At 31.0% G+C, this 19,754-nt stretch overlaps 1 protein-coding gene across 1 annotated transcript; it reads right to left on the reverse strand.

The window, feature by feature from the left end:
- Window positions 1-4,362: 4,362 nt before the first annotated feature.
- Window positions 4,363-6,312, reverse strand: LOC112289217 (small ribosomal subunit protein eS8z). The gene is made up of 5 exons (XM_024534253.3): window positions 6,227-6,312; window positions 6,043-6,115; window positions 5,564-5,891; window positions 5,198-5,364; window positions 4,363-4,582 (listed from the first exon to the last, which is right to left on the reverse strand). Exons 1-5 carry the CDS (start codon window positions 6,228-6,230, stop codon window positions 4,504-4,506), a joined length of 651 nt encoding a protein of 216 aa, XP_024390021.1. The 5' UTR covers window positions 6,231-6,312; the 3' UTR covers window positions 4,363-4,503.
- Between the last annotated feature and the right edge of the window lie 13,442 nt (window positions 6,313-19,754).

Genomic DNA, 19,754 nt, shown 5'->3' on the forward strand with positions numbered 1-19,754 from the left:
ACAAAATTATTCTAAAAGATATTCTAAAAGATAGAGAATGGGTGAAGAATGTAGTCATTGGTGAAAAATTGGATAGTATTGTGATTGAATTCATAGGGAACCAGCTTCAGTAGATTTCATATGATATTATTTTATAAACGAAATTCTTGAATAATATAATTTTATTGGAATTTTCTAAGTATTATCAACCACAACAAAAACTATCAGTGACAACAACACAAGTTCATCTAATTGATCATGTACAAAACTTTGCATGTATAATTAAATTAGTAGTGAGAGTTTCGTTGCTCAAAAGTATTTTCGGGTCTTCATTCTTAATTAAAGATGTGCTGTTTTTTTAGCAGTGGTTGATCAAAAATACTTATTACTTTGATTTAAATTTTGTAATTTTAAAGAAGTGTGACTCTCTTGGTACCAAGAAAATTATGTAAATATTTTTTTGGTTCTTTTAAAAAAATTATTGTTAAAACAATTTGTAATATAATATAGAACATACAAGTAAGAGTGTATATCCATTAGATTGTATGTATTTACATGCATGTGTAAATGCATCATTAAATACTGGAACTTTGATTTGTAACATGCTTATTATCACTTTTGTAGTGAACTTATGACAGAATGTGACTAAAATAACTTTTGATGCAGCAATTCCAACTTATCCTCTTTCTTCCAAGGATCAACATGAATCAAACTGCATTACTTCCAAGTATGAGGCTCTTTCTGTTTTACAATATTGGCACTAGACCCAATTCAAGGTCAAATTCAATAACTCTTCTTCAAAGCTCCCCCATACAGAATAAATTTGGTTGCACTACTTTTTGGAGATGTGGACCTTGACATGTCTGATCAGATTGGTGATAAATTATTATTCTGTGATCAATCTCTGCCATTGCTGTGTTTCTATCCCAACCATACTATAACTAGATAAGAAAACCAGTGACAAAGAGAACTAAATTTATGGGAATGGCTTTCCTTGGATTCCCTGGTAGAACAGTAGGCGTTGCACCAAATCAGGAAATCAATGTGCTGAATGTGGGCAGGATTTGTTTGCTTCTGATTACTTCTATTTTTTCTGTTTTCTTTTACTTTTTTCTCATTTTAGGGCAGGGTTACTGACCAATACAATGCGTGTGAGGCGTGGGATATGGGTACATGGAAGATTCTGTTTGTATGTTTTTTCAGTCCTGCCCCCTTCCACCTTATATGGTAAAGCCCATGTGCAGACACCAATTTGATAGCCATGGGGAGAATACTTCTCTGAAGTGGGTCGTGAGCCAAGTTGGAACAGCCTTCTTGGAATGTTCAAAAGAGTCACCACATGGACTGCCCAGTATTTGAAAAAATAAAAAAATAAAAAAATAAAAGTTTGCATCCAGTTTTGGACAAATCCATTAACTAGAAAATTTTAAGATAAAAACAAAAAAAAAAAAAGGGTGTGTCACTAACAGAGTTAAATTTGTGCAGGCTTTGTGACAAGGCTCAGGAAAAGGCATCTCCTCAATTCTGGCTTTGCTTGATTCCACTAGTGCTTCAATCATTGCTCTATTAAAAGTATCTTTTGATTGATTACTACATGATTGACCATCAAAAGATGAATGAAAAATAGGTGAATAAAAGAAAAAATGTAAAACTTTCTTGGGCAGATGATCATGCATTTCAAGCTCTTCTGAACCACCAACCCAACACATACAGCTTTGTCTTCTATGTTCCCCTCTTGTGGTCATTCACATGCTGTGAGGAGGGTCCACATTTTTCAATGAAATGTCTGAAATCACTGTTCATGACATGGTGGGTGACGTATGAAAGAAAACCTAACAAAACTATGCTCCATAATAAGCAACTCCACTTTAAAACTCTAATGTATACACATAGAAAACTTCTCAGCTTTTTTCTTCAGAAGAAACTAGCCGATACTGTACTGTAACATTTTACAATCTGTGTTTTGAAATCTGTCTTAGTTGCAGGATCCCCAAAAGGTTTAAGGAGTCTTGTGATATAGGATCCTGGTTTTGTTTTATTTGCTTTTTTAATGTTGGTTTTGTTTGAGTAACAAGGAGCCAGTTGAAAAGTAGAGGACGAACCAAGTCTGCACATCACTGGAATCTCATTATCATTTTTTTGATTCCCATCACAGGCTGGAAGATGACTCATGTGTCTGTACCTCTTTACTTGTAAAGGGTTGTGTAGTATTTTTATTTAGTTATTTATTTATTTATTTTCTTATAGCATTGGCTCACATCAAGCCCTCAACAGCCAAGAGACTGTCCTTGGTGAAAGCTCTCTACCATGGCCATTGCTACATGTTGGTAAGGATGACCCTGTATGGCATGGAAGAACAGACTCACATAACTAATCCCAGCACTCAGGTGCAGTTAGAAATGACACACTTAGATACCTTTGTTGGAGAAGGGAATTGTAGTGATTTGGAATGTGATTATTGTAGTGATTTGGAATGTGCTCCTAAAATACTTCAGTTCTTTGTTGGTTGCCAACAATCTTATCCTATGACACATACAACACACTTCTACACAATTGTTGTTCTTCCTCATGGCAATACACCCTTCCTTTTACCCTGGGATGCATTGGAACTCCATCCTCAACAACTCTCAAAGTTGGTGTCCTTGTCACAATAAAGTTGATAAACAAAATCTGAAGATCTAGTCAAAATCCACACAAAAGATTGAAAATCAATTAAAACCTTGCCTTCCACGCTTCCATTAGAAAAACTTCATACAAAACAAAAAAACATGCAAAGTAAAAAAGTACAAAAAACTTCTTAAACAAAAAAATAAAAAACTAATTCTAAATTCACAAAATTGTGCTATGAAGAAGAGAGAGATGAGACATGCAAGGGGGGAATGCAAAAAAATCTTACAAAAACAAAAAAAACATGGGAGGGAGGAGTGCAAAAAAACAAGAAAATAAATAAATAAATAAATAATAAATACAACACTCAAAGTAGTTGTGTGTATTGCCATCAATGACCAAAACTTGTTGTAAAGAATGGCTAATTTTCAATCCGCTTATGTGTGTTTGGAATTATTAAAAAATATGAGGAAGGAGAGCTTCTTGGAAGAGGGGTGGTCAGAAGTGGGGCCGACCAGGTGGCGCCGGGCCTGACAACCCTACATGGGCTCTGCCTGGGCCCCACGGAAAGGACGGGCCCGCCCTCACCAAGCCGTTTTCACGATAGGCTGGCGGCCAAACGCCCAAATCCGTCGTCCCCGCCCTACAGGGGGCCTTGGTGGGGAAGTTTTTGAGGGCGGGGGAGGGTGGCTGCTCGATGTCGCTAGCATTGGTGGCCATGCTCTAAGTAACTTTACACAATTATCTCAAAATTTGAGTCACCAGGGGGGTGAGGCAAAGTTCACCAATTCCTATTGATTGAGTCTCAAGCATCAAGAAAGTGCAAAATTTAGAAGCAAAAATGACTTCGACTTTGTTGTAATTAAACCAGAACTGCACATATGCACAGGCTCCAATTGATGCCTCCAGGTCCTTTGTTGCAGGGTTCTCACGATCGACATTCTGATTATAACCGAAACCCCGCCGGAGCAAAGAAGTGTATCACTCTTGTTTCAGTGCGCTAGTTTGTCACTTCACTTTGACTGAAACGCTGTTAAGGGGAACATTGTAGTCTTGCAGCCAACATCATCAGGATCCAGGATTCCATGAGGGTAGCCATATCTGTGGTGGCTTTCAAGGTCAACCTAGTTGTAGGGGGTTGACGTAGAAAGAAACGCTTCTCAAGTGTTTAGGCATGAAACATGCAGCTCAAATCTGACCCAATTTAACAACTTGTGTAACCTGCTGTTCTGGAAATGAAGCTCCGCAACATTTGAAGTAGGTTGGACACGAAGTTTAGAAATACAAATGTGCCCAAGGAGTGAATTACAGGGCACATCACAGCTCGTGGAATAATACAATATCAGGTCAAAACATGTTTTTATGAAGAAGAGTATTTAGGTTTCCGTCTTACGAAAAACTACTATCAAACAATCAGACATGTCATCTCATGATCGATTTCCAGACCTCTGTTACATTGGCTCTTGAATCTCAACGCAAATCATCAAAACCCAGATTCCTTTGCATATGGCTATGATGTCTCGCGGCCAGAGACTGGTCATGGAGGAGGGAAATTTTGAGTGGAAACCTGCACCCGCTGGGAACATCCGGGATAACTTGACTGCATGCGCGTAAGGGCATAGGCTAATAGCATCCTTTAGAAGGCTAAAACACTCGGTCATGCTCTGAACACTAGAGCTGTTTAACGAAAACGGATTCTAGGATAGAACGAAGCTCAAGTCTACCCGATCCAACTTCCCATTTAAGATAATTTCAAGGACTGCACTGAACAAAAAATACAAATAGAATCTGTGTTACTTTTTTCATTACAAGAAAACCTCAGTGAATAGAATTCAAATAACTTCCGCATGGTATAACCTCGCTATTGCTTAATACGTCATTGTGATCCTACCAAGTGACTAACCGAGGCAGCTCACTCTAAGCGGCGGCACCCTTGCCCTTCTTCTTCTGAATCTTCTTCTGATAAAATTCGAGCTCTTTGCCCTCCAAGATGTACCTGCAAGAATCGCAGCAGTACAAAGTTTCATTGTTATTGTTTGATAACGTTCAATGTAAACTTGACTCATGTCCAACAGTACGATCTCATGTAAGCCCACATTTTTCAGAATTAATCGGCATCTAGTTGTTAGACAAGAAGCCAGAAATAAGAAATAAGTCAAACCAAGAAATATGACATTCCCTTTGCAAACGTATCCAAGCTAAGAAGACGAGCCACTCTTTTATTGTCAAAACTTAAATTTCACCTGTCAAAGTGATACTAACCACAACAGCACTTAAGCACAGGACAGACCCAGATTCATACCCATTCCAGACAAATATCTGACAAAAATGCTACAACAGGATATAGCCCTCCCGAGTGTCTGGATCTTTGGGACACGTCGAGAAATTCATCCTCCTTTGATTTGGAAAGCCATTGGTTACGAAATTCAATCTCCATAATGTCAACACCACTAACGGGTGAGCCAGACATGTTTTATGATTAGGAGTACACTGTGAAAATAATCAATGCAAACAACCAATCGATATACCGAACAAATCCAAAAAAAAAAAAAAAAAAAAAAACTTCCCAAACTGCTAGTGTAGGAGCTGAAGGCATACTGCATGAACGTACCCATCGGCGCGACCGCACTGTCCAGGTCGAGAGGCGATGCAAGCAAGCAACCTGCCACTAGCAAACTGATCCTCCAAATGAGAATCAAGTTTGTGGCCCTCCACCCTCTTAGCTAATTTCTTCTGAACGTGGTTACTCTTCTTCTCTTCCTCTGTGGCTTCAGCATCCTGAAATGAGCGCCGGGATACATGAAATTCCATTGAAGAAACGTCGTACTTTCCCAAAAGCAATTGTAAATACAACGAAAACTTTAGAGAATCAATTTCATGTTTCAGTAGCCTCGACTTAAACTCCACACTTGCCCTAATAGATTAACGTATTTAGATAAGGAAACGAAACCCTACGGTCAAACCCGCTGAAACTGACCTCAGAGTCCTTCTTAGCAGCGGACTTCTTCTTCTTGCCAATTTCGACGCCGTAGTGCTGGCTGTACCAGGTACGGAACGGAGCAGCGTCTACCTGAACAATAGCATTCTTCACCAAAGTCTGAGTACGAACTAATTCGTTGTTCGAAGCATTATAAACCACGTCCAATACTCTGGTTTTGCGGGTAACAGCCTCCGAACCCCAGGAATAATTGCCAGTATCCAAACGCAGCGCCCGGAACTTGGAGTTTCCACCACGCACACGGATACGCCTAACGGTCTTATTGCTGGACAACTTGGTCATGGCACCTTGCCTCCCAAGCTCGTACCTACATCACATCTACCATCAGGATCAAAACCAACCAACAGTACCAGACACACAACGGCAGTCACGTATAACCTAGTACGACTATACAAAGAAGAACAGTAAACCGAAATTTGTTGACGAGAGAATAATCAGAATCACACATGGAGACCTACTTGCGCTTCTTGCGCCATGACTTCTTCTTCCCTCCCGTAGCCCGTCTCTTGTGAGTGGAATCCCTAGAGATACCTGCACAGTGAATTCAATGAAACAAGAATTGCTTAAACACGAGTTCTTTCCCACGAGTATTAAGGTGTTCAGTGTCGGAAGAAATCGGGGGTGGAGAGTCCAGAGTCGAACCCATGGTGATGTCCGCTGCGCCACCAGCTACCAGCAACGCAAGAAGCAAACTATCGTATGCAACAAGGATTTGCCCTGGAAACTCTTCTCGCCACTCCACTCGACCTCCGCGCGCTTGGTTTCCTTGGGTACCCGAGTCCCGGTCGGGACCAGCCAGACCCGTTTCTCTCGATTGAACCCCACTCCCATGATGCACTGCGGTTATAGGGTGGCAAACTGCGATGGCAAATATTAAGGGGATTCGGACTTAATGTTTTTGGGTAACCAAATATCACGTGTATTTGGTTTTCGGGAACCCAAATATCACTTGTTTTTGGTTTCCGGGAGCCCAATTATCACAGATCACTCAAAATACCATCTCCCCAAATATCGCTGTTTAAACTTTATTACCCCCTTCAAATTTTTGAAGTATCACTTGATATTTTGGTGATTTGGAAAAGTTAAAGTAAAGTGCATTTTATTCTAAATTTACTTTTTAATCCATCTATCTTTGCATCATGAATAATTCTCTCTTACATACAAATCCCCTACATAATATTTTGTCAAATTTAATTTAATTAATTTATTATTAATTTATTATTTAATTATCATTTTATGTCTTTCTTCAATTTGTGATGTCTTATTATGAAGTTTATGTACAACACTACAATGCAATATAATAAAAAAAAAGTGGTTAATAATATAGAAGAAATTTACTTTAGTTTTTATACTTAGTATCTTAAAAAATTCATTAGTACTTAAATATAGCCAATAATATAAGATTTTAATGCAAAGTATAAGAAGATATTAAAAGTTAATCTAATATCTAAAAAGACAAAAATATTATTAGAAATTTTTTTTGTTACAAAAATGACTTAGAAGTTGTTAGTAGAATTTGAAACTAGTTTTAATGTCAAAAGTCTTGAAATAATTTTCAACCATAAAGTAGATGTAGGAAAATTATGAAAGTCAAAATAATAATCTAAATTTTATATATACAAAAAAAAAAAAAAAAAAAAACTTATTGGTTTAAAACATATAACATAAGTATCATTCAATCTATTTTTTTTTCTTGAATCTTGCTAAAATCTTCAAACAAACATTAAGAAGTTAAAATTTTAAAAATTTTAAAAAATCATTTTAATATAAATTAATTAATATTTCATTTTATTTTATTTATTTAAATAATTAATATAAATATTATTAAAATAATATTTTAAAAATTATGGATAAAAGATAATATTTCCTAAAAATATAGTTTTATATCATAAAGATGATAAATACTTTTGATGTGTGTATAAATATATATATATATATATATATATATATATATATATATATATATATCATTTATTCATATTATAATAGATATAATTTTAATACATTAAATTAAAATTAAATTAAAATAATATGAATATTCTTTATAATATTACTCCAAATTATAAAAAATTGATAGAAATATTTTTAAAAATATATCAAAAATTAAAAACTTCATACATAATATTATAACGTAATATAAGTTTATTCTATAATTTTCTTAGAATCTAAGACTTTTATATCTATGGCATAACTATATTTATTCAAAGATAGTAATATATTAGACCTAGAATGGCTTTACCAAAGACAAAAAGACTAGAATCCTTGAAACAAGACTAAAAATAAGAAAGACATTGAGAAGAGTGAAAAAAGCTTTACTCTTGCCTTTACATATACTATCTAACTAAAAGCTATGTAGTAATGTTCTACAAGACGTCCAATACATATTTAACTTATAAGGGAGGTTTTCTCTACATAGCCTTCAATTGATATTAATATTATAGAACCATTATATCTTTAGACAACCAATATACACTATTTATGAGCCTTGGTGAAGCTCGAACTCTTGATCTCTTAAAGCAAGTTATCCTTGAGGTAAAATTATTTATTTAACTTTTCATTTACTTACTTGTTATTTTTCAAACCTTCATAACTTATCCATAGTACTTCGGATTTATATGTTTCTTATACCATTGAAAAGATAAAAAAAATTAAAATTTTAAAAATATATTTTTTATTTTTATTTTTGATTTTTTTATTAGATAAAAATTCAATGAACAAATTGTGACTTAATTTTGGATGTTGTAATTACTTGATTTCATTTCTTTTACTTGTATTGTGGTTGTTCTTTTTGGATTTTTTGCCAATTGCATACTTTACTTCACACCACCAATTACAAGCAATTCTTAATCGAGGCCATCTTGTAATTGGGATTGAAGAATGAAATTTACACTCACACCTACCTCAAATAAAATCATTGAACATTGAGAGTCTCTTTTCAGGTTGTGATATGAAATGCATTATATATTGCCATATATTCAAAAATAAACATGTCATTCCTTAAGGCCTTCATCCCTATTATGTGGTCTTAAATGTTATGATAATCGCAATGTCTAGTCCAATAAGTCAACAAACAATAGCTCTTGAATTAAATCCGCTTGCTATTGATTCTCTATTTTCTAAATACCACAATTATACAGAAACTACAAATAAAGATAGAAGATAAATGCAATCTTTTCTATTTTTTTATTTTTTTATTTTTTTATAGCAAAGATTTGTTATCTTTGATCTTGATTTTAATTAGTGTTATTAATGAAAGCTTTGATTTTCTTTGTTGCATTTATAAGATTTTTTGCTGGCTTGCATGTATATTTGCTAATATCATATTCATTGTCATATTATGTAAAGTCTTGCTTGAGAATGCATAGGACTTTTGGTTGTAGAAAGTAGAATAGAAATTGCAACAACAAAATCCTAACTCTAATAGAATATTAAATAAACTCTAATTAAATTTTAATAATGCTAAGCAAGCTTTAATCAAATTCAAAAGAAATATTAAAGAAATTATAAAAGAAACAATAAAAAAAATATTAAAAGAATTCAAAAGAAATATATAATAAATCTTAAAAGAATTCTTAAAAAATACTAAAAAAATATTAAAATAATCACAATATTTATTTTAAATAAATCTCAATTAAGACTTAATTTAATCCTAATTAAAATCCTAATGGACTTCAATCAAATCTTAAGCCAAATTATTGGCCAAATCCTAAATCCTAAGCTAATCCTAAATTCTAAATTCTAAATCTTAAACAAATCTTAAATCCTAAATCCTAAATCCTAAGTAAATCTTAAATCCTAAGCAAATTCTAAATTTAAAACTTGTCATAGATATATACATTTATCCCAATAGTTACTTATATCATTAGATAGAAGTAGATAAATGTAGATTAATTTCGTAAAGTCTTCTAGAAAACCTTCTTAGAAGCTTCAAAGATGCAATTTTGACTTTACATGTGTTTGTAGGTTAAAAACTTAGCCAACAAGTTAACCATGTATTAGTAGCTTAAAGAACAAGTTAACTCCATATAATAGCTTGTAAAATAAGCTAACTATGTAGCACATAAATAAATAAATTACCTTGCAAGTTAAGACATGTGGCTAGTAAAGTCAACACATTGTCGTATTATAAATCTTATAATATGTAAAAATTAGTTAAAACATATTATATATTAATAAATCTAGATGTATGTTAGATTGGTCTGTAGATTAAATTAAAAAGAGTTGGTATAAGAAAATTTACTTTATTTTTTTACTTGTTTTGATTTTGGCATTAAAAAAAATATATAACTTAAATATTTAGTATGAAGTCTTGGAAGAAGATGGAAGCCTAAAGATGAAAATCTAAAGTAATAGGAGACTAACTAAGAGGGATGAAAATAAGGCATAGTTAGATGAAGGCAAGGAATGGAGAACTTCATCCCTATTAATCGAATACCATGTCCAATGAGCTTTGAAGAGGCTGCTTGTGACCTTAACAAGGATTTTAGTGACTTCAAAGAAGGCATTTAAGAATTAAAAGATAAGCTTGTAAATTTTAGGATTTGGATTACAATTTGTATATAAAATTAGAAAATTTGGAATTAGGGTGAAGAAGTTATAGACATTTGAAGTTTAGGTATTAATTTAAGACATACTATAACTCTTTTGAGGATACAAAGTATTGTATAGTAGTTCTTAAAGATCAAAAGATGCGACTAGAATGGCAATTTTAAGACCTACATCTTTTATGAAAGAATTATTACTTTTGAAGTTCATGTGAAGGAGTTATAGGGAATTGAAAGTGGTGCTTTCAAATCAAAGGTAGTAAGTGAGCGATTTTGTTTATAGTAATGGTTGGAGTCATAACTTAAGTTTTTGGATGAATTTTTAGCTAAAACTTTTTGAAGAATATGAAATTTTATGTTAAAAAGCTATATATATATATATATATATATATATATATATATATATATATATATATATATATATATATATATATTTTGTAGGATTTGAACTTATATTTTATGAGATATGAAAAAAGTTGCATGCAAGTGTATAAAATCAAGGGTTTAAAGTGAATGTTAGGGTTTTCATGTTATCTCAAGATCTGCAATAAATTTTTAATTGAAATTTATTATTGAAGTTAATAAAAATATATCAGTACTTTATATAAAATTTGAATTTGTTTGAATAATCGGATCAAGAGATATAAAGTTCTAGTCCTTAGTCTTATTTCAAGTTTTTCTAGTCTTCTTGTTTTTGGCAATAGCCATTTTAGTTTAATATTATATCACCTTTTGAGTGACTTTCTAGTTTTCTTTCGTGATAGAAGAGTATATTGAGGATTTTTTTCTTCAAGATTCATGTTCTTGATATCTTGACAAGAGTGCTAATATATTATTTCTGTCTTGTTTTAGAAGTGAATGTATTATTCCACTTCTATTATTATATTTTAAAAATTACAGACTATCCACCTTTAAATAAAAAATCTTATTTTTCAACATTAATCTTTTCTTTAAAGAAAGTAGATTATCCCTCTTTATGAAATTTTTTATTAGAGGTTACAGATTATCTTCCTCTAATTTAACTTTTTGGATTTATTTGACTTGTCTATGGAAGAAAAGATTATGGATGCTACTCCTAGTAGAAGTGAGAATAGATTTGTAACTATTGCAAATTTTCATGAGCTTGTCAACTTTCTTAGGGCAAAAATTTCATGCATCACCAACATCAACGATAGAGGCACTACTTCTATATTTATGGAGGAAGTTTAGGGTTTTTATTAAGAAGTTGTGCAATTGAGGGAAAGAAGTCGATCAACCTCACAATCAAATTCAAAGGCTCTTACTTCTACAAGCTTAAGAGAGACAAGAATTAGTATGTCCAAGAAGTTTAATGGAACAAGATCAAAATTTTGAAGGTTTTTACAACAAGTTAAGTTTTACTTAAGATTGCATCCTTTCCAATACGCAAATGGATTTACTCAAGTCAACTTCATAAGTGCACTACTATCTAGAAGTGCTCTTTCTTGGTTTGCACCTTTGATGGAAAAAGATTCATGATTTTTTTATAATTTAAATTCATTCTTAGAAGTTTTTATAGCCACATTTGGAGAAAGTGATCGAGAACAAGTAATAAAGACCAAATTCTTATGTTTACAACAAAAATCACTATCAGCCACCACATATGTTGGTGAATTCCAAAACCTCATTTGCGACATGGATTGGAATGATAAAGCACTTATCAATCAATTTTGATATGGATTGAAGGATAACGTCAAAGATTTTCTATTAATAATGGTGAAAGCAAAAACTTTAGAATAATTTATTGCTCAAGCTATTGCATGCAACAATTGAATATTTGAAAGGCATCAAAAACAAAGACTTAGCTTAAGAGAAAAAAATTAAGTAATGGCGATAGCTTTCAAATTTTTTGAAACATATTCATTAAGGCCGAAACCAATGCAAATTGATACAATAAGTTTTAAACTTCTTATGAAGCAAGAAAAGATTCAATGTTGCCAAGAAAGTTTGTATTTATATTGTAGAGAAGCTAAGCACATTGCTCAACATTGTCCAAAGAAGCAATACAATTACAAATTGTAGCTGAAAAAATTCGTACATGTAGAAGTCATAGATGGTCATTTATTATCTTCTACAAATGTTATCCATGAGATTGTTCCTTTAGATGTAGTAATTAAAGATTATAATAGCGTCGTAGTATTTTATATAATAAGATCTCTCTCTAATTTAATTATTTTAGGATTACTCTGGCTAAAAAAATGTAATCCTTAAATAGATTGGATTTTTTGTAACCTTAATTTTTTTGATAGTATAATCTAAGATTAGATTAGTGAAGTAGAAGTACATAAGTCTAGTACATCCAAACCTTTATTGGTAGGTGCAAGAGCTTTCATGCATGGTACAAAAGAAGGATCATCTTTTGTTATTTATACTATGCCTATTTTTAATGATGAAAAAACGTCAAGTGGTATTCCAAGCCAATATCAAGAATTCCAAGATATTTTTGAAAAAAAGAATGCAAATATTCTTCTAGAGCATTGACCTTATGATTATTCAATTACTTTGCAAGAAGAACTCAACTACCATTTGGACCAATTTATAGCTTATTGTAGAATGAATTAGTTGCATCAAAAGAATACATTGATGAAAACTTGGCAAAAAACTTCATACGCCATTCTAAATCTCTAGCCAAGATTCCTATCTTATTTGTCATGAAGATAGATAAATCTCTGTGGATGTATATGGGTTATCAATGACTAAATAAGATCAATATAAAAAATAGGTATCTTTTTTCTTTAATTTCATGACTTCTTGATCAATTCAATCAAGCAAAGATCTATACCAAAATAAATCTACGAGGATCATACAACTCAGTTTGTATTAATGAAGGAGATGAATAGAAGATTGCTTTTTGAACTAAGTATGGACATTTTGAATATAATATCATGCTTTTTGGACTTACAAATGCATTGGCTGCTTTTCAACATCATATGAATGATATTTTTTGTGAGTTTTTGGATGATTTTGTCATTTTTAACTTAGAAGACATTCTAATCTATTCTAAGAACGTAGAAGAATGTGAACTTCATGTGTGTCGCATGTTACAAAAACTTAAAAATGTAAGATTATATACCAAGTTGAAAAAGTGTGTATTCTACACTACTCAAGTTGACTTTTTAGGTTACATCATTTCTAATGAAGGCCTTATGATGGATCCCAAGGAGGTCCAAACTATCATAGATTGAAAGATTCTACAAACAATACTGGATGTATAATGCTTTATGGACTTTGCTTATTACTACCAAATCTTCATCAAGAACTTTTTTCAAGTTGTAGCTTTATTTATATGTTTGACTTGTAAAAACAAACTTGAGTGGAATAAAGAAGCAAAAGCATCATTTCATACTTTAAAGAAAGAATTTATTTTTGTACCAATCTTGTATTGCGTTGACTTTTCTAAGGCATTTTTTATGGAACTACATGCATCAAACTCTGCCTTGGGTGCCACGTTGTCACAAAGAAGAACAATTGATAAATTTTATCTAGTAGCTTTTTATTCCAAGAAATTTTCAATAGCCAAGATTAATTATGAAATCCATGACAATGAGCTCCTTGCAATCATGGATTCATTTCAAGAATGGCATCGTTATTTAGAAAGTGCTTCAAGTCCAATAATTGTGTATACAAATCATAAGAATCTCAAGTACTTCATGTTAGTACATGTTTTGAATTGTCGTCAAAGCCATTGGAGCATGTCTTTATCCAAATTTAATTTCAAGATTACTTATCAACCTAAAAAATAAGAAGATCTATCAGATATGCTTTTTAGATATCAGTGAATGTATATAGAAGCTTGCAAATCATAGAAATGCAACAAAGAAGGCTGAGGTCTTTCATCGATGATATCCATCAAAATCAAGATTAAGAATTGTAAAAATCCATGAAAGATGATGACCACCCCTCATGGAACTCGTACCTACAAGGGATGTAATATCATGGATATATATATTTATCTCAATAGTTACTTATATGATTTGATAGAATTAGATAAATATAAATTAATTTCATAAAGTCTTCTAGATTAGCTTCTTAGAAGCTCCATAGACGTGGTTTTGACTTTAGATGTATTTGTAGGTTAGAAACTTAGTCAACAAGTTAACTAAGTATTAATAGCTTATGGAATAAGCTAACTATGTGGCACATACATAGATAACTTGCCTTCTAAGTTAAAACATATAGCTAGGAAAGTCAACATGTTTTGGAGGTCCTATAAGACATTGCTATGTAGTTCCTAATTAAGAGTATATGTGGAGGTAAGAGTGAAACCTTCTTCATTCTTGTGATTGCCTTTCTAGTCCTTAGTCTTGTTTCAGGACTTTCAAGACTTTTTGTTTTTGGCAATAGCCATTCTAATTTAATATTATATCACCTTTTAAGTGACTTTTTAATTCTCTTTAGTGACACAAGAGTGTGTTGAGGATTTTCTTTCTTTGAGATTCATGTCTCTAATATTAAGCCATTGTATGTCACAATTGATTATTTAAAAGACATCAAGAATAAAGATTTGGCTTGAAAAGAATAAATCAAATAATGATGGTAGTTCTCAAGTTTTTAAAAATTTATTCATCAAAGTCAAAATTAATAAATTTTTTTACAATATATTTTATACTCCTCACAAAGAACGAAAAGACTTGATGACGTCAAGAGGGCTTATGCTTATATTATGGAGAAGCTAAACATACTACTCAACATAGTTTAAAGAAAGAATACAACCACAAAATGAAAAGCATGGTTCCTAAAGAAGATGATGTGTTGAAGAACAAGTTTTTTTAGTTACAATAGAGACTATATAATTAGAATCTTATGTAACTCCAATAAAGTTCTTATTTTTTCTTTTGATCCCTCACCTTGTTTTACAATAGAAGTTTGTTTAGGACCAAAAAATCAAAAAGTCTTGGCTTTATTAGATTCAAGAGACTTAGCTTATTTTATAGACAAAGATTTTATCAAAAAATAAGAGATATTATTAGTCAAAAAAATTAAATCTGTACATGTAGAAAACATAGATGATTGTTTACTATCTTCTAGAGATGTTATACATAAGACTGTTCCTTTAGATATAGCAATTAAAGATCATAATAGCATAGTAATATTTAACATAATAAGATCTCTATCCAATCCAGTTATTTTTGAATTATCTTGGTTGAAAAAGTATAATCCTCAAATAGATTGGATTTCTTATAATCTTAATTTTTATGATAATTTAATCTATAATTTCATTAATTAAGTAGAAATATGTAAGTCTAATATATCCAAATTCTTACAGGTAGGTGTGAGAGCTTTTATACATGGTACAAAGGAAGGATTATCTTTTTTTTTATATGCCATCTCTATTTTTGATGGCGAGAAGATCTTAAGTGGTATTTCTAGCCAATATTAAGATTTTTAGGATATTTTCTTTAAAAAAAATACAAATATTCTTCTATAGCATTGACCTTATGATTGTTCCATTGATCTTCATGAAAGAGCTCAACCACCATTTGAACCAATCTATAGCCTATTACAAAATAAGTTGGCTACACTCAAAGAGCATATTAATAAAAACTTAGCTAAGAATTTTATGTGTCATTCTAAATCTCTAGCCAAGGCTCTTATCTTATTTGTGAAGAAAAAAGATGAATCTCTATGGATGTGTATAAACTACTGAGGACTCAACAAGATCACCGTCAAAAATAGGTATCTTCTACCTTTGATTTCAAAACTTCTTGATTAGCTCAATCAAACAAAGATCTATACAAAAATAGATCTATAAGGAACATATAATCTGGTATGCATTAAAGAAGGAGATGAATGAAATTTTTTGTTTTGAACCAGGTATGGATATTTTTAATATATTGACATGCCTTTTGGACTCACAAATATATAAGTTATTTTTCAACATCTAATGAATGATGTCTTTTGTGAATTTCTTGATGATTTTATCATATATTATTTGAACAACATCTTAATCTACTCTAAGAACACAAAAGAGCATAAAGTTCATATTTTTTGTGTATTACAAAAACTTAGAGATGTAAGATTATATGCCAAGTTTGAAAAGATTGCATTCTACACTACTTTAGTTGACTTCTTGGGATACATCATTTCTAATGAAAGATTAATATAGGTCCAAAGAAAGTCCATACTATCATGAATTGGAAGATTTCAAGAACAATAAGAAACATGCAATAATTTTTGGACTTTGCTAATTACTATCAAATTTTTATCAAGACTTTTTTTCAAGTTACAGCTCCACTTAGACATTTGACTTTTGAATACAAACTTGAATGGAATAAAGAAGTCAAAGCATTATTTGAGCTTTAAATAAAGAATTTATTTTTATACCAATGTTATATTGTGTTGACTTTTTTAAAGGTATTTTCCATGAAAAAAAATGTATCAGACTTTGCCTTAGATGCAATATTATCACAAATGGGAGCAGATAATCAATTCCATCTAAAAGCTTTCCATTCCAAAAAAAATTCAACAACCAAGATTAATTATGAGATCCATGACAAAGAACTCCTTGTAATTGTAGATTCATTTCAAAAATAGTGTCATTATTTAAAAGACACCTTGAGTCTAGTCACCGTATATATAGATCACAAGAATATTGAGTATTTTATGTCATTATATGTTTTAAATTGTCACCAAGTTCGTTGAAGCATATCTTTATTAAGATTTGATTTCAAAATCACTTATTAAGCCAAAAAATAACAAGGTTTCTTGGATGCTCTTTTAAGACGCTCTTATTTTGCACTAAAAGAAAAAAATGTATCTTTCAATCAATAAAGAATAATTTTCTTGAAGCCAAAGCATTTTCATCTTCAAGCAACAAAACCAATATTGATTATTGATTCAATCTTTATCTAACAAATTCAATCAAGTATATCCTTTGATCCTCTTATCCATAATATCAAGAATAATTCTTTCAAGCTTTATGATACTTCCTTATTCAAGTTCAAAAACAACCTACTTTATTTCAAGGGACGATTATATATTCCAGAAGATAGAGCATGATTACATGTTTTTCAAATTTTTCATGACTTTTCAATAGCCAAATATTTTAAATACAATAAGACTTTTGAGCTGATATCAAAAGATTTTTGGTTGCTTCAAATGTGAAAGGTAGTCAAAGACTTTGTACAATCATAAGATATTTGTTCAAGATCCAAAACTCTTTGCCATCGACCTTATGGACTTTTTTAGCCATTACCTATTCTAAAACAATCATGGTCTTATATTTTTGTAGATTTTATCATAGATCTTCTAATCTTAGATTTGTATAATTCTATATTCATGGTAGTAGATTGTTTTACTAAGATGGCATATTTTGTACCATGTACAAAATTTATCACAAGTAAAGAAATGACTAAATTTTTTCTTAACAACATCTATTTCTATCACAGATTGTTTAAAGATATTATATTAGATAAGGAGATTCAATTTATATCAAGATTTTGGAGAATCCTTTTTAAAATTTTAAAGATGGATATAAAGCTCTCTTTGGCTTTTCATCCTCAGACTAATGATCAAATGAAATAAGTGAATCAAGTTTTGGAATAGTACTTAAAGTGTATCATCAACTATCATCAAGATGATTAATCAATTTTTTTACCATTAGTAGAGTTTGCATACAAAAATTTGGTACATTCTTCCATTAAATAAACACCTTTTTTTACCAATTAAGATTATCATCCATGATTTAATACTTTTGACTTTTCAAAAGTTGATAATCTTGTAACAAAAGATCAAACAAATCATTTGTCTAAGCTACAAGCAATAATGAAGGTACAAAGAAGCTCAAGAATAACAAAAGACCAATGTAGATGTCTTTTGCAAGGAACAATTACAATTCAATGTGGGTGATAAGGTATGGTTATTTTGTCGCAATATGAAGACTATTTGTCCTTGTGATAAGTTAGGCCATCATAGGCTAACACCATTTCTTATGTGTAAATAAATCAATCTTATTGCTTATCAATTACATCTATCAAAGTCTATGAAGATCCATCTTATATTTAATGTATCTCTTTGTGAGCTATATAAGATAGTGAATATTTTGGGAAGAAGACAAATGCTACCTCTTCCTATAAAAAAAAGATAATAATCAAGAGTTTAAGGTGGAAGAAATCTTAGATTCAAGGTAGTACCAAAATAAATTAAAAAATCTTGTTCATTAGTGCAAATATGATAACAATGAATTCACAGTAGAGCAAGCAAAGAATTTTGCAAATACAACAAAGAAGATTGAGGCCTTTCATCAATGATATCTATCAAAATCAAGATAAAAAATTATAAGATTAATGAAAGATAATGATTGCTCTTCATGGAACTTGTCCTTAGAAGAAGGGAGAATATCACAAACATACTTATTTATTCTAATAGTTACTTATATGAATAAATAAGACTAGATAAATATAGATTAATTTCATAAAATCATCTAGAAAAACTTTTTGGAAGCTTCATAGACTCAATTTTGACTTTAAGTATGTTTGTAGATTAGAAAATTGGCCAATAAGTTAACCATGTGCTAGTAGCTTGTAGAACAAGCTAATTATGTGGCACAAACATAGATAACTTGCCTTGCAAGTTAAGACATGTGGTTAGCAAAGTCAACACATGTTGGAAGTCCTATAAAATATTGCCACATAGTTCCTAATTAGAAAGTATATATAGATGCAAGAGTGAAGCCTTCTTCATTCTTGTCAATGCCTTTCTAGTCTTTAGTCTTATATTAAGACTTTTTAATCTTCTTACCTTTCGCAATAGTCATTTTAGTTCTATAATATATTATCTTTGAAAAATTGTTTAGTTCTTTTTAATGTCACAAGAGTGTATTGAGGATTTCTTTCTTCAAGATTCATGTTCTCGATAAAATCCTAAGCAAATCCTAAATTTTGAATCCTAAGAAAATCCTAAATCCTAAACTCTAAGCAAATCCTAAATTCTAAATTCTAAGAAAATCTTAAATTCTAATTCAATTCTAAATCTTAACCAAACCTTAATCAAATCTTAACCTCTAATCCAATCCTATATCAAGGACATGAACTAGAAAAAGATGCATACACTTAAAAAATCTATGTCAAAAGAAAAATAAAAAAATAAAAATAAAGTAATATGTATATTAAAAAAAAATAGAATGGCTATTGTCAAAAGACAAGGAAACTAAAGACTCTTGAATCTAAACTAGAAGCAAGAAAGGAATTGATAAGAGTGAAAAAAGCTTCATTTTTGCCTTTATATATATATTATGTATTTAAGATATATATGATAACATTCTATAGGACCTCCAAAAACGTGTTTAATTTGTATGACACATATCTTGACTTGCAAGGCAAGTTTTTTATATGATTTCTTTATAGTTAGCTTCTTTTATAAGCTATCAATACATATGACATATGGATAGCTTATTAACCAAGTTTCTAACCTACTAATCAATTATAAATATATGTGAAGTCAAAACAACATTTGTATAGCTTTTAAGAAGTTTCTTTAGAAGATATTATGAAATTAATCTATTTTTACCTAATTCTATCTATTTGAGTAACAATTACAGTAGGTACATATTTGTGACATTACCTCTTTTTCTAAAGGCGAGTTTTATAAGGAGCAATGATCATATATTA

This window comes from Physcomitrium patens, chromosome 12 (genome assembly GCF_059467195.1).
Source record: "Physcomitrium patens ecotype Gransden chromosome 12, ASM5946719v1, whole genome shotgun sequence".
Taxonomy (NCBI): Eukaryota; Viridiplantae; Streptophyta; class Bryopsida; order Funariales; family Funariaceae; genus Physcomitrium; species Physcomitrium patens.